We start from the raw sequence: 15914 nt of genomic DNA, 5'->3' as shown, positions 1-15914 counted from the left end.
CACAGACAACCCACATGAACATTTTTTGCGAGGACGGCCGCAACAAAATGCTTCATCAAACACAATCTTTGTCTGTCTGACCAACTCTCTTTCTTGGTCTGCACTCCACAACTTGTTTTAGGTTTGGGTTTTTGATGCTAAAACATACATAATGAAGCAACAGAATGATATTAAAACCTAAAAAAATAATAATAATGGACCAGCCCTTTAAACTCAATATTTTTGAAAACAAGGAATTGGGCTGTGGGAAATTGTGATGGGCTTTTTTTCTATTCTGTGACATTTAAAGGGCAAACAATTAATTGATTAAAAGAGTACACCACCGGTTTAGCATTGCACTTCTATAGCATTTGTTTGACTCACGATGGGCAGTGTAAAAAAAAGATCAATCAGAATTGATGCAACAGAACCAGTAATGTCATCTTTTCTTTTTATTCCACACACTCTTCTTCCTTGTCAAAAATCTGGCGTCTAAACTAACTCGACTGCTGACTGTTTGGTCTGAGATTCAGGTGTGTTTTGCTAGTACTGTAGCTATTAGGCCTTGAGCTGCAAGCATCAAGCAGAGATGAGGAGCGGGATCCTGAGGTCTGGTAACCTCACTTCTTTCTAACACCACATCTCCAGATTTTTTTAATTTTCAAACTTCTTCCCCCAACCGACACTGACTCAAATTATGCCACTTAAAGGGACTGTTTGTAACTTCTTACACGTATAAATCATTGTGGGTCGGTGTCCCATGCATGCTCGCGTGTGGCTACGCTGTTCAGACTCAGACTCCAACACAAACTACACGGAAGTACCAAAACCGCAAAGTTCTATCTAGTGAAGCCCGTCTGTTAAACAGTGTTGGCCGCGGTTGGAGGACACGGGGGAGACCGTAGCTTTGGTCTCCAGGGCCGGAGTCTCTGCTGTACTCTGCTTCTCTGCCTGCCTGCCTTCACTCACACACCACGCTCGTTCTCACTCGCTCAGCTCGCTCCACCTCACGTGCATGCGCGCACACTACACACTGCAGAAGAGTTAGTTTAGCTCTGAGAATATCTAGTGAATGTACAGTGGACGTTTGTGCAGAAATAACTGCTGCAGCTCCTCCAGACCAACAGAGGTTTCCCGTGTCTTGTGAAGTGACGGGGCTCCGCAGAGAGAAACGTTATCGTCTCCGACCAAAACTCCGGTGTCTCCCCTGTTCCCTCCGGCCGCGGTCGGGAGGCTGAGGCAGGAAAAGCCAACACTAGTATCAGCATTGATTCATGGAGAGACCTTCGTCTGGTCAGCTAACATTACTGCCAAGCAGGTGGCACAATATATAGTACAATACATAGTCCCTTTAACAGGCTTCATACAACATGCTGTAGTGCCCCCCAAAGACCTGTAAAGAGGCTTTGATGTGAAAAATTGGTGCACAATAATCAAGAGATGAATCGATAATGAAAATAATTGTTAGTTGCAGCCCTAACTCATTCTCTTTTTGTTTGAGTGCGGAGGGAAAGACTTAAAGACTTAAAATGCAAACAGTTTTTATTGTGCGTTCCCTCATCATTTGCGTCAGTGTCTTGTAATGTGAGAGCCCATATCATTGCTTTGTCTTACAGTCTTGTGTTTGATAAATGTGAGAGTCTTTGCGATGCTATTTGTGCACCTGACCTTGCAGAATCAGTTTCTCTGTTTAGTCAAAGATCAGAGCACCAGCCTGCTATTAAAACAACACACAGGAAGACAAACTTGTTCTCCTCCACCTGAAAAACATTGATGTTACTAAGCTGAAAGATAAACCCACCGTGGAAGCAAAGCAAATATAACCACCACTTATTTAAAAGCAGATTTAGAGTGGTGTGTTATGAAACGCAGCAGGATAGAAAGGACTTTGAGTCAGGTCTATGATAAAGACAACAGAACCAGTGTTTACTTTGGATATAGACGATGATGTTATTCAGCGTGACTATAATGCGTGTACAGGTCTCATGATTTATTGGTCCTGCTGCACAGTAAGCACATGGACTACTATAAAAATATCATATGTTAAAATAAAAAGAAATCAAGGCAGAAACACGGAGATGAGAGTTGGATTAACGGACGGGTCAATAGCTTGTTGGCAGCAGCTTCCCCTTAGGCAGTAATTCTATACTACATGTCAAGGACAAGAGTAGGACATCTGACTGAGCTGCAACCACGAGTCGACCAGTATGCATCAAACCTGGTCTCTTATCAATGCTCCTACAACCTCACATATCTAAACTGGGGTGGTCAAAATATAAAAAAACACAATATAGGCCTAACTTCACCAATAACTGCAGCTACTGCAGCGAGTCAAATAAATGAATGATTGTAGTGAAATGCAGGTTCAGTCTGATAATCAGGTAGGCTAGATGAACTGGAGAGTGGCATGACCTGAATGACTGGGTGAGAGCTGTCTTTTTTGAGATGTTGGTGTTGCGACATAGATGGTCTGGTTTTAGGGCAGCACATGATGTAGCAGGAATAGGACACAAAAACTGGGCCAGTAGTTCAGTTTGAAGTTTTTCTTATGCTCTCAAATCATCATGAAAATGGAAATGCAATTTAGATTTGGGTACAAGTATCTGACAGTCTTTATGAAAACAGCAGGAATAAGTAAGTAATGTAAATGCATGTACTAGGGGTGGCTGAAAAAAATCTATATATCATAGTATCAAGATATTTTGCGTGGCAATAAGATCGATATATGGACGTAAAGTATTGATTTTTTGAATGTATAAATTATTAACCTCTTATGCCGGGATCAGACTACACGATATTTTTGTCTTTGACGATGGTCACCATGTCAGATCTAACGATCACAGCGCCATAAACTCTTGCAGTGTCTTGGTCGGGTGACTAGCAAGACTGCACGTATGACCACGACCAATCATGGCACGTCGTATTCCACGATCATGCGCGAGTTCAGACGTCATCAGGGAGGCGGTTGAAGCAACTGTCAATCACGTAGGTAATGATAATTTAGCATATTCCCGCAATTAGGACCGGGGATTTGCCGGCATAGCTAGCATATCATAGCATGTGTACTCACCTGGTTGATGAAATGCTTCCACTATTTCTCGCCAACATTTGTCTTTTTTGACTCTGTCATGGTACTCCCTCGTCGAAACGTCAAATAGTATATTGTAACTAATTCATATTGTGACTCAAGTATCGCAATATTGTATCGTGGGGCCTCTGGTGATTCCCACCCCTAGCTCTGTCTTTATAAAAACAGTAGGAAGATGTAAGTAGTGCAAATCCAATTACATGAACCCATGTGTATGTGTGTGCCCATACATGTACAGTATGTGCAAATGGCATACAATAGCCCATGAGGGTCATATCACATTATGCTGTTTGTTGTTGTAATTTCCTGAGGGTAAAAAAATGTCTTCAAGGCAGCTGGTCCGACTCCAAGCGCTGATGCTCCTGTAGCCCGCTGGCTGCAAATCACCAGGCTAATCAAATCCCCGGTATCAATGTACGGATGGATTATACTGTTGACATGTATGGGTTATACACTAAAGTTGGTCAGATTAGAGACATGTTGACCCTGCCGCACAGTATGCCGAGATTAAAGCATTAGTCCTAAATGTACATAAAGAGTAGGGAGACTCCCTGTCCTTGAGCAAGGGAATGGAACCCGAACCAGTCTCTTGCTCAACAGGGGTGCTGTCCTGTAGTTGACCCTGAGGTCTGATCCTCTTTGTAATAACAACTCAGTAGTTGTAAACATGGTTTATAGTATTTATGGTACTCAAAAAGCAATATCAAGTTATTTGTCTTGTTGTTCTGTTGTAATAGTTGGTGTGATCTTCATTTTTTACTTAGTTGTGTTGTTGTTTGATAAGATACTACACAGTGCAGCAGTCAGTGAGCTCAGACGTGATGTAGGAAGTCTTTAGGATATAGCACTCCTCATTACCACGGCATTAGGTAGCCCTGTAGCTGAAAACCAAAACAAGGGGTTTAAACGTTGTGTGGCTGACTTGTTGGCTACAACATGCACACAGGACTCCCCCAGCGAGTCCCCAGGGCTCAGCAGATACCATTCTGCGTGCTCCAGGGCCATAAATCCTCTTTGCATGGCTGGTGATCAAGCCATGATGTAAAGGAGCTTAGTAGCAATAGACAGCCAGGCGGGAAGCTGCTTCCCCGTTGGCCACTGGGTCAGGTGATCACACAAAACACAACAGAGAGACGGCAGGGGAAGAGGTGGAAAAACAAAGAGGGAAGTGGACATGGAGAGGTGTATGAATGGTGACACCAGAGGGAGTTCGGACAGAGAAATTAGCAGAGAGGAATCGGAGGATGGATTTGATGTGATCTGAGTGAAAGCACAACCTGCTGGGCAGGCTGCAGCAGCCCCCACACCCCGACAGTCTTGCTGTTGGACACTTGGGAAGCGAGCAGTGCATATGTGAATGTTTGTTGACAGCAGTGAGGATGTGTTCCTTCTTTGAGTGTTGGGAAAGTTGAGGTGAGAGAAATGCCTATTGTTATTGCTGGTACTTAGGGTTACAACTAGGGCTGTCAATTGATTAAACTATTTAATCACAGTTAATGGTATGATTGTCCATGATTAATCGTGATTAATCTCAAATAATCACATATTTTGTATCTGTTCAAAATGTACCTTAAATGGAGATTTGTCAAGTATTTAACACTATTATCATCATGGGAGTGGGCAAATATGCTGCTTTATGCAAATGTCTGTATATATTTATTATTGGAAATCAATTAACAACACAAAACAATGACAACATTGTCCAGAAACCCTCACAGGTACTGCATTTAGCATAAAACAATATGCTCAAATCATAACATGACAAACTGCAGCCCAACAGACACCAACAGCTGTCAGTGTGTCAGTGTGTCAGTGTGCTGACTTGACTATGACTTGCCCCAAACTGCATGTGATTATCATAAAGTGGGCATGTCTGTAAAGGGGAGACTCGTGGGTACCCATAGAACCCATTTTCATCCACATATCTGGAGGTCAGAGGTCAAGGGACCCATTTGGAAGTGGCCATGCAAGTTTTTCCTCGCCAAAATTTTGCGTACGTTTGGAACATTATTTAGCCTCCTTCACGACAAGCTATGACATGGTTGGTACCAATGGATTCCTTAAGTTTTGTAGTTTCATAAGATACCACTATCTTCACTCTAGCCTGAAGACTGAACCCACTACAACCTCCAAAAGATCGATTGCATTAATGCGTTCAAGAAATTAGTGGCGTTAAAACGAATTTGCGTTAACACGTTATTATAACGTTAACATGTTAACGTTGACAGACCTAGCTGCAACTAACGATTATTCCTATTTTTTCTATAAAATGTCATAAAATCATCATAATTTCCCACAGCCCAGGGAGATGTGTTCAAATTGTGTTTATTCAGCCAAAACCCACAGACCTTCAGTTTACTGTCATATATGATAAACAAAAGTATAAAATCATATAAATATAAAATATATTAAAATAGAAATAAAAAATTAATACGATTAATCCATTATCAAAATAGTTGCCGATAGGGCTGCACAATATATTGGGTTTTTTTTTTATATTCATCGCAATGTCAACTTGTGAAATAAACACATTGCAAAATACTGCAATATTGCACTCAAGGATTTTTTGAGGTAGAAAACTGCTTTTTAAAATGTAACTATTAGGGAGGCACCAATCTGACTTTTTCGGTCCCGATACCCAAAGCCCAGGTATCGGTATCGGTATCGGCCGATACAGAGCACCGGTCCGATACCAGTGTTTATTATCAAGAAGCTGTGTATGCCTCACTGTGTGGGGGAGTGACTGGGATCTTTCTTTTATGTGAAAGGCAACATCAGGCTAGACTTAAATACTGCTTTCTTAACTTTGTAAAACAAAATGTGACAAATAAATACATATACAGTATGTACATTTACAGAATTTGTATTTATTATTAAAAAAAATGGTACACCAGTAACTTGGTCATTTTTTTATTTTTTAAATGAACAGGAACTTGTTAAAACCTTAACAATCCTTTTTAATGCAGAAACAAATTGGTCAAAACTTAAACAGGAATTAAAATTCCAGCATTTAATGTATATAAACATAGAACTGAATTGCATAGATCAGCCACATTGTCACCGATACCCGATCCAACTATTTGAGTCAGTATCGGCCTGACATCCGATCCGGTATCGGTGCGTCCCTGTTAACTATCATTCTTTTCTTGTCGGTGTTTTTATTATTTTCATATATATATATATATACATATATATATATTTTTTTTAGCAGAATACTGAAAGCAGCAGAAAGACAGAACTAAGTACACTTTAATATCTGTTTATTTGTTTATTTATCACAAGTAGTATTGTTATCGCGATATTCAACATTATTCATATATTTTCCTCATCTTGCAGCCCCAGTTGCAAATACATTTTTTTTTTAAAAGTTATTTTTTTGGGGGCATTTTCCATTTTTATGACAGGACAGTGGGTAGAGTCGTGAAAGGGGGGAGAGAGAGAGTGGATGCGGAAAGGGCCACAGGCCGGATTCGAACCCGGGCCGCCGCGGTCAGGACCAAGCCTTAATACATGGACGCCCGCTCTACCAACTGAGCTAACCCAGGCGCCCTGCAAATACATTTTTGTTAATCAAGAAACTGATTAATCACTTAATTGTTTCAGCTGTACTGGCGCTGTACTCAGCAGATGTTCTGATGTTGGAGGTCTTATTGTAAACACAGGCTGGCCTTCCAGTCACACAGGAGATGAACGCTCTAACATGGAAGCTCTTAGTCATTTTGAATTTTCAGCTCACTCCTCTCTGTATCTTTTCCTTCCTCCCTCCACAGGTCACTTTCCTCCCTCCCTCCCTCCCCCTCCTCCCCATCCACCCGTCACAGCGCTGGTTGTCATGGAGAACTCTTCAGTGGCGTCTGCATCGTCTGAGGCCGGGAGCACGCGCTCACAGGAGATAGAAGAGCTGGAGCGCTTCATTGACAGCTATGTGCTGGAGTACCAGGTGCAGGGGCTTCTGGGAGACAAGGCTGATGGAGACTTGGACTTGGACAACGGCGGCAAGGTGCCACAGGTCAGAGCCTTATTACACGAATGGATGATATTCTCTCATTAGTTGCCGTTAGCAGCAGTGGTTATTTATAGTGGTTTGTATCTTTCAAAACACACAGGCGGGGTCCAGCCTGCATTAGCAGCTGCCCCTATTATTATAATGTATATGTAAACGTAGACAAATGCCCCCTTTTCTCTCCACCAGTGGACGGATGACTGTAACAACAAGAAAGATGGCAGCTGGACGTCTTCACGGGGGAGAGGCTCAACCAAGCCGGTAAGTGTGTGTGTTCTTATTCTGCTTATTTCACAGCTTCGGAAATGACCTTAATTAATGCACTGAATAATCATTCACAGTCTAGTTACGCATAGGGTAGTCATGATTCTACTCAATCGCTGTAGTGACATAAAAAGGTTGGCTCACCTGTACACTACCGTCCATCACCGTAATGAATAGAAAGATGGACCTATCAGTGTCCATCTCAAAAGTAATCTCCAATACATTCTATATGTTCTTTATTGTAATAGATGAGTGTTTTGGACAATAACAAATGACTAATGGGGATTTAATGCGTTTAAATTAAAGCTGCATCACATTCATCATTTTATTATTTTTTTTCTAGATTAAAAATGTTGACTCTGGTTTAAAGCATCAGTAGGTGAGATTGGAGCAAATATGATTAAAAAAAGTTATTTTTATAAAACGGTCGCTATATCGTGACAGTAGTACATAAAACAGGTAACCTGAAAAAAATCATGTTCCTCTGGTGTCCTCCGGTGCTCCTAACGGCATTTGCAAGATTTCACAGACCGGAGGAAAACAAACAGTAAGAGCTGATCTGATGTCTGTTATCCATCTGCTGTCTATGAGAGCCGACTGTCAATCACTCGCGAACTCCGACCAAACGGTCAAACTAGACAGCGCTGATCAAATATGAATCAATATTATGTTACGTTAATACCTATTTCTCGCCTCAAAGGTTTTCAGAATCATCGGGTCATGACTGAAAGAACTAGATTGTGGCTACAAGCGGCCGAAATGGGTTTTCTTCAGCAGGGTGGCTGGCGTCTCCCTTAGAGATAGGGCGAAACGCTCAGTCATCCATGAGGGACTCGGAGTAGAGCCGCTGCTCCTTTGCATTGAAAGGAGCCAGCTGAGGTGGTTCGGGCGTCTAGTAAGAATGCCCCCCCTCCCTGGGCGCCTTCCTAGGGAGGTGTTCCAGGCACGACCAGCTTGGGAGGAGGACACAGGGAAGACCCAGGACTAGGTGGAGAGATTATATCTCCACACTGGACCTGTTAAGATAATACAAATGACAAAAAACAAAGAAAAACTTAAAGTTCCCATGAATTAATCCTTTGTCCCTGTGTTAGTTTTTTTTTTTTTTTTACCTTTGGTTATATGCCAAATATATGTCAAAAAATCTGAGTATATTTACATCAAATCCCTGTCTTTTCTCTCGATGTAAACAGTTTCAAATGTTTGATGACTCATCCTGCACACGGGGATTAGTTAGCAAAAATTCATGCGATCAAATGAGACTTTGGGCGACTAGCTAGCCACACTGGTTACACCAGCAACTTGGTAAAAACAATCTTCAAAATTAACAGGTACTTGTTAAAACCATAACAATCAGCAACAAATAGGTCAAAACTTAAACAGGAATTAAAATTCATATTTGTAAAAAAATAAATTTAAAAAAATCATATTTTGCACCCGTTTACCACGTAAACAGGTGCAAAATATGCATTAACAGTATTTTAGAATAGTAGAGATGAGTAAACAGCATTTACATGTGTTAAACCCTCCACTACAGCTCTGATTCTACTGCTACTTCCATGTTGTTGCTGTCCTCTTCTGTGCTCATCTAGACCCTCTGGTCACTGGAGCATCACTTTGATTAAAGTGTAGGTTTGCTCTGCTCTTGGTTCTGTACGTTCGAGTTAGTCTTTCCCTCTCAGTCAGCTGCTAAAGTGTATGATTAGAAGAGACAGTAACACCAGCCGTGAGCGATCCATCGCTCGTCTGCTTATTTGTGGTTTCTGGAGACAAAGTATGCTCTTAATGACTAACACGGGATACTGTGAGGCTTGAGCCAGTAATTAAATAATTCTAAATGAATTATCAGTTAGTCTGCTAAATATCACTGTATGTGTGTGTGTGTGTGTGAGCTGCTCTGCAGTACACTCTGCAGCGATGTAGAGTATTATTGCTCCCCAGAGATTCGTTGGTATGATTCACCAGGAAGTGAGTGGTGAAGCAGCATGGGTGAGAGGTTCAAAGAGAGCAGAGCGATCCAAAATATGAGGGAGGTAAAGAGAAATGAAATGTCAGTATTTATATCAATACATCAAGTTACTGTCAACACATTTTTACATTCAGCTTCTGAAAAGTATAATGTCCAAGACTTGGCAGTGAACTAAGAGTTTTGATGTGGTATGTCAGAATATAAAGAAACTCAAAAACAACCAACAACAATCAGAAACAATTCTGCAATAACAGAAACAAACCTCTCAGCTCAACAACCAAAGTGCTGCACTGTTCCAGTCCTGCACTGTTCTCTGTGCTCTGAATAGTTTTGTTAAGCAATAGAATACAATACAGGTTGTTGCTACACTCCTAATATGCACGAAAAAACAAGTGTAAAAGCAGGAGAAATGGCACACTGGCCTCCAGTGACAAAAAGGCACACCAACCATTAAACTGTTAACCTAAAACCAGCTCATTTCATTTCTTTTATTTATAAGGACATAGCACATTAATCAACTTTTCTGTGAATGTGCCAATGTCAGCCAGCTGGCTAACTTTCAACTGCAGTCCTTTGGCAAGATGTTCTGAAACCAATGAAGTGATGGTTAACAAGACTCGGTCAAAACTGAGTATATGGCTGGACCGTAGATGGTCAGTATGTGAATTTTTATACATACATATATATACATACTTTGCGAAAGCTTATCAGCGTTGAGATATTCCCGCTGTCATCACTGATGTTGTTGCTGCAGTATTTATTCCTAGATGGAGTGTTAATGGAGCAGCTACAATGTTGGCATAGCCTGGCACTGACCGATCCAAACTCCGTTCAGAAAACAAACATTTTAAAAGTTGTTTGCTTGTTGTGTTGCGGACAGACCTGACAAAGCATGAATTCAGTCTTTTTACAAAGCAACATCATAATGTCGTTATTTCGGCATCATTTTGATCTGTTAATTGCAATTAAATCACCGCACAGTCTGTTTATTTTGGGTTCATACCGCAGTAGCGACGTGTGGCTTGCTAGTTAGTCAGTTCAATGCCGCTGCATGTGAATACAGCTCGCCGCCGGGTGACGTTATGAACCCAGACACGATGGCATTTGGTTTTCTGACATATCTGGGACTTCCACAACCTGTACAAAGCAGCAACATTGATTTATTTCTGAAGGAAAGAAAGGCGAAAATTTGCTTTGCGCTTGATGTTAATGTACAGTAACACAATAGGAAGCACAACATGACGTTACTTAAATGAACATAAACAATAGCACATGCACAACAACAGCATTATGTAATGTTACATTGAACCGCTGACACGCTCCCATGAAAACATAAACACAGAACTGTTCTCCGCTTTTTCATTTTGAAAGAGCAACGACCAATGAGGAAATCCAACAGTCGGCCGACCAATCCTGTAACTTCATCACTCAGTCAGTCACTCACTCAGTGACAGACTTTTGCGTTTGTAAGGCTGGCCCTCTGTAATCCAGACAAAAATGACACACAAGACATTAAATACACCAACAGAGAGGCCGGTGTCCGTTACCAACATTTGGGTTGATAAATGTAACATTATTTAAATCAGCTAACACATTATGGACCCAGCTGCCATGGGCTTTAATCCAGTTTTTCTCAAAGATAAAACTGTTGCAGACTTATTTTGTTGTAGCTGTGGTTTCCTCAGTGTTCTGTGTTTTGAATAAAACATAACACTTAGTCCTTTTCTTTCCTCACCTCTCTCACCTCTGCAGGACGAGTGGGAACACAGCAGCAACGGCAGTACAGGCTCCAGGCCCAGTTCAGGGTCTAGACCAGGGTCTGGCTCGCGCTCCGGCAGCAGAGGCAGAAACAACCAGTTCACAGGCCCTGCCAAGGTACAGATATACACATGTCTGCTGTCTCATATGTCTCCTGCTGCTGCCACATTCCCTCCTAAATGATCACCTCTGAAAGAAATGAAAGGGAACATCTCGGGAGACTTTGAGGGACAAATACATTGGTTACTGTTGTCAATGGTCATTGTGTTGTTCCCTCGGGAGTCTCTAAGTCTGAACATATCACCACAAATCAAATCTGCGTCATCGTTAAATGTTTAAGGGGCACTCCACTGATTTAGCACATGAAGATGAGTTTACTAAGGAGCACTACGCAGCCTGTGAAACCAGTTTTACATTACATTTCTGACAAAAAAAAAAAACAGTGTTACAAACTGGGGCGTGTGGAGTTTGACAGACGTGGGAATTTACCAGGCAAAGACGGTCTAAAGACAGACGCTAATGAGGTGCATTGTGCGTGAAGGATCCAACGCTTTTGGAGCCTAATACTAGGGACTGAATGTCAGGATATCTCGGCCTCTGCTGCTCCTATTATCTTTTAAATCTCCCAACGGAAGTGCAGTACTAAAAGACAAAAAATAATACTTGCATTGACTTTAGAACCTTTTGAATTCATACTTATTATTAATAAAATAAAGAAAAGAAACCAGAAAATATTCACATTAAAGAAGCTGGAATCAGAGAATTTTGACTTTTTTTTTTTCTTAAATTACTCGAACCGATTATCAAAATTGTTGACAACTAATCAATTAATTGTGGCAGATCTTGTGTCCATATAGCGTTTTTTTTTTTTTTTTCCCAGGAAAGCACTGGCATGGCACTAGGGAACACTTCAACCAAGCTTTTTATAAAAAAAAAAAAAACGCTTCCAGCGCTTTTTTTTTTTTTTAAATGTTTCTATTACAATAATATCTTGACATGAATCTTGACAAAACAACATATCGCCAATCTAACCTCTGTTGTGTGATAGACTAGCACCGCCTCCTTGCTTTTTATTATCTATTTGGACTACTATCTATTTGTTTGACATTGTTTTTTTCACCATGAGCACCAACTGAAGGGTGATCGCCCTCATATTTTGTATGGATGAGCTTCTGACAACGCGCATGGCGATAAAAGCACAACAATCACCAGCAACATTCAGTGTCCGCCCAGCTGACAGTGTCTGTCTGACACATAAAGCTCAGAATAGACAGACAAGAACAAAACATGCTTCTCCTCCATTTTCTACAGTGATGTCACCGGAGCTTTTCTGAAAAGTTCAGAGACTTTCGACTAGAAGCATTCGAAGCAGCCGCACGAAATGCGGTGCGCTCAGAAAAAAAGACACTTGGTGCAGCGCTTTTTCTTTAGGTGGCCGCAAACATTCTCTCCTTATTGGGAACGATTGACACTGGCGTTCAGAAAAAACATGCTATGTGGACAATCAGCCAAAGAAGAGTAGTTCCAGTGGTGCATCTTTTCGTATGTGATGGTTTGGTAAGAAGTGTTTTGTAGTCACACTGAACATATTTTCCTTGTGCCTTTTTTCTGTCTAGAACGGGAACAGAGACGGCGGCTCCCTTGACATCCTGGGGACAGACATATGGGCTGCCAACACAATGGACTCACGTGGGTAGGTGCCTCGCAAACCTAATATGTTGTACAGTCTACTGAGTCTGAATTCCAGTCATAGTTTCTGGAGGGTCATATGACTGATTTAGACACACACAGTTAGCGTTTGCCTCTTTTGCTCTCACACTTTGTAACCGTCTTCTCACGGTCTTTGGCTTCCTCTCAAACCTGACTTTGCTTGTCTTATCTACAGCTCTATTTGTTAATTTGAGGTCTGCTGTTTGCTGAATCTCAGTTACAGTAGTTTTCTGCTGGTTAGCCTCGGACAGTATTTCCCAGTTTTTGTCTTCAAGACCCGGATCACTGCTGGCATTTATCGTGTGTATAAACTAGGGCTGTCAATCCATTAAAATATTTAATCGCATGATTATCTATAGTTAATCGTGATTAACCACGGATTAATCACACATTTTTTATCTGTTCAAAATGTACCTTTTTAAAGGGAGATTTGTCAAGTATCTAATACTCTGATCAACATGGGAGTGGGCAAATATGCTGCTTTATGCAAATATATGTATATATTTATTATTGGAAATCAATTAACGACACAAAACAATGACAAATATTGTCCAGAAACCCTCACAGGTACTGCATTTAGCATAAAAAATATGCTCAAATCATAACATGGCAAACTGCAGCCCAACAGGCAACAACAGCTGTCAGTGTGTCAGTGTGCTGACTTGACTGACTTGCCCCAAACTGCATGTGATTATCATAAAGTGGGCATGTCTGTAAAGGGGGAGACTCGTGGGTACCCATAGAACCCATTTTCATTCACATATCTGGAGGTCAGAGGTCAATGGAAAATGGCCATGACAGTGTAACCTCGCCAAAATTTAGCGAAAGTTTGAAGCATTATTTAGCCTCCTTTGCGACAAGCTAGTATGACATTGGTTGGTACCACTGGATTCCTTAGGTTTTCTTGTTTCATATGATGCCAGTATCTTCACTCTAACTTGCTACAACGCAAGTTGCGTTGCGGGGGGGGGGGAAGGAAATGAGAAATGACATAAATCAGTCAACTGGAGGGAGGGCTGGTTGCCGTGGTAACGGCTGCACGGCAGCTTCAGCTACCTAAGATCCGGCCACGTTGGCACATCTGAGCACACAGTGAAGGAGCACTGGATGATGTAAGCAGCTCTCCCTCCACGCAGACAAGAGATGAAGTGTAGTACAGATTGAATATTGATCAAAACCTCACACTTTAATTAGGAGGCATTTCAGCCTTTCTAGTTAAAGATGTGTGAAAGCAACGGCTTTACCATTGAAAGTTTTGCTGTGGCCTAGAGTCTCAAAATAGAAAATGTGGTTTGTAGATTCAGTTTTAGCTCGGTTGGAAGGTCGGCCAGTCACTCATTGTAGGGTTGGTGGTTTGACCGCTAATTGCTCCCAATGTGTGCACAGATTTGGTGAAATATTGACTCTCTTTGGATAAAGATGTCAGCCAAATGGATGTAATGTAATCTTTTTTTAGGATAAAATGATACATATAATTACAATAACAATGCCTGTTGTTATAATACCATAATGAACAGTAGCACAGATGTATATTTTCAAGCTTTGAAATTTGCTGAATTCAAATTCTCCAGTTCTGTTTTATCAAAACACTCGTGCTTCTCATATTATTTAATTTTTGTAGAAAATGTTCTATGCAGTTTTTAATGTAGTGAATAAAGTGAGTGTGTTGTCAGCCAGCCTCACCTAGTGGTGACACAAGTCTATTGTAGCATCTTGTGGTCAGTGATTGATGGAGTCTTTTATTAAAGTGCAGCCACCTCACAGTCTCTTGTACTGTGACTCAACTTCTGCTCCTGCAAGTCTATTTCTGGCATTTAAAACCATCTTCAAACACATTAATCTGAACTGAGTGTCTGAACTAAAGCAGATTAGATCTAACATCGCATTTTATACCAATACTGTATATTATATATATCAAGCTGGAGAAAAGTGAGGTCCAAACAACCTGGTTCTGACCAACCATTAACGGAAAGAGCCAGACCTGACCTGCTATGTGTTTGATGTAATTGAAAGCCAATGAACAAATTCCATGTTAGATAAGCTGTCTTGCGCCGCTCACACATTTCATTACCTGCAAAGATGTATGTCAAGAGGTAATATAACTATCATACATTTTCTATTTTAGACATCAGCAAGACAAGGACCAGAGTCATTGTTGAGTTAACGATCATGAAAACCGATTTCCTCAATCAGCTTCTAACATTGAATGATGGGGTCCAACATGAACATATCCTTTTTTGAACTGAAACAGTTTTGGTTATTGCACGAGAGATTTCTGTATTTGCATGTGTGCGACTCCAACCAGTCAAACCAGTCACGTACTTCCAAGTGCCAATCAGGATTTACTAATATTTTAAACCAAATTGTGATGGCAAGTGTGGAGCTTTTTGATCATGTAGCCAGGCCACTGATCAAACTCCACCTACACAGTCCTGATGAAGCAGATTAGCTGAGTTTTTGACTGTTAAACTCTTAGTAAATAACGACTAAGGGGCGATTTCAACATTTACATAACATTTAGTCCATTTTAATGGAGCTCTGGTGTGGTTAGTTGTGAACGCAGTAATCGTACTACAGTGTGAACCAAAACAACCGGTTCGATTGCAGTGAGAACATAATCTGACCCAATTGCAGGAAGTGTACCAAAATGCCTGGAGATTACGGGCTTGATTGCGCCGGTATTTGTTGAGATGGACTGGGGGCAAACGACAAATTAACATGAATGAGAGGACTTGACATCGGGGCTGAAGAGAACATAACAGAATACGATAAATAAAATCCACAAAAGGAGAAGGAGTTTGTGTGCGCAGGAGATCAGCGTCAGTGTCAAGTGAAAAAACTTCAGTCTGCAATTCCCTGCATAGAAGTGGCAGCTCTCAAGGCGACGTACACAGCGAATAATTTAGTTTTATTTGGTCCGCTTTAATTTGTGCACTGTGAAAATGAACCAGACTAAATAGTAAACAAACCAAAAATAACCATTTTACTCTGATTTGGAGTAGCTAAACGGACTATGGCGTCTTTTTTCCCACTTTAAATGTGATTGTTGCTTCTTTAGTCGTGACTATTCGATATTATAGAAAAATAATTCCGACTTGAAAGCCTTAAAGGTCCCATATCGTCCTCATTGTCAGGTTCATACT

General features: G+C 41.0%; 1 protein-coding gene across 1 annotated transcript in view; it reads left to right on the top strand.

Moving 5' to 3' along the window:
• ctif (CBP80/20-dependent translation initiation factor) overlaps window positions 1-15914 on the top strand; it is a 79101-nt gene that overhangs the window by 12461 nt on the left and 50726 nt on the right. The window contains 4 exon segments of the mRNA XM_037752605.1: window positions 6838-7076; window positions 7260-7331; window positions 11056-11178; window positions 12678-12754. Of these exon segments, the coding sequence (XP_037608533.1) occupies window positions 6900-7076; window positions 7260-7331; window positions 11056-11178; window positions 12678-12754 (449 nt within the window). The 5' untranslated portion in view covers window positions 6838-6899.

This window comes from Sebastes umbrosus, chromosome 19, assembly GCF_015220745.1.
Source record: "Sebastes umbrosus isolate fSebUmb1 chromosome 19, fSebUmb1.pri, whole genome shotgun sequence".
Taxonomy (NCBI): domain Eukaryota; kingdom Metazoa; phylum Chordata; class Actinopteri; order Perciformes; family Sebastidae; genus Sebastes; species Sebastes umbrosus.
This window is presented reverse-complemented; position numbering and strand designations above follow the sequence as displayed.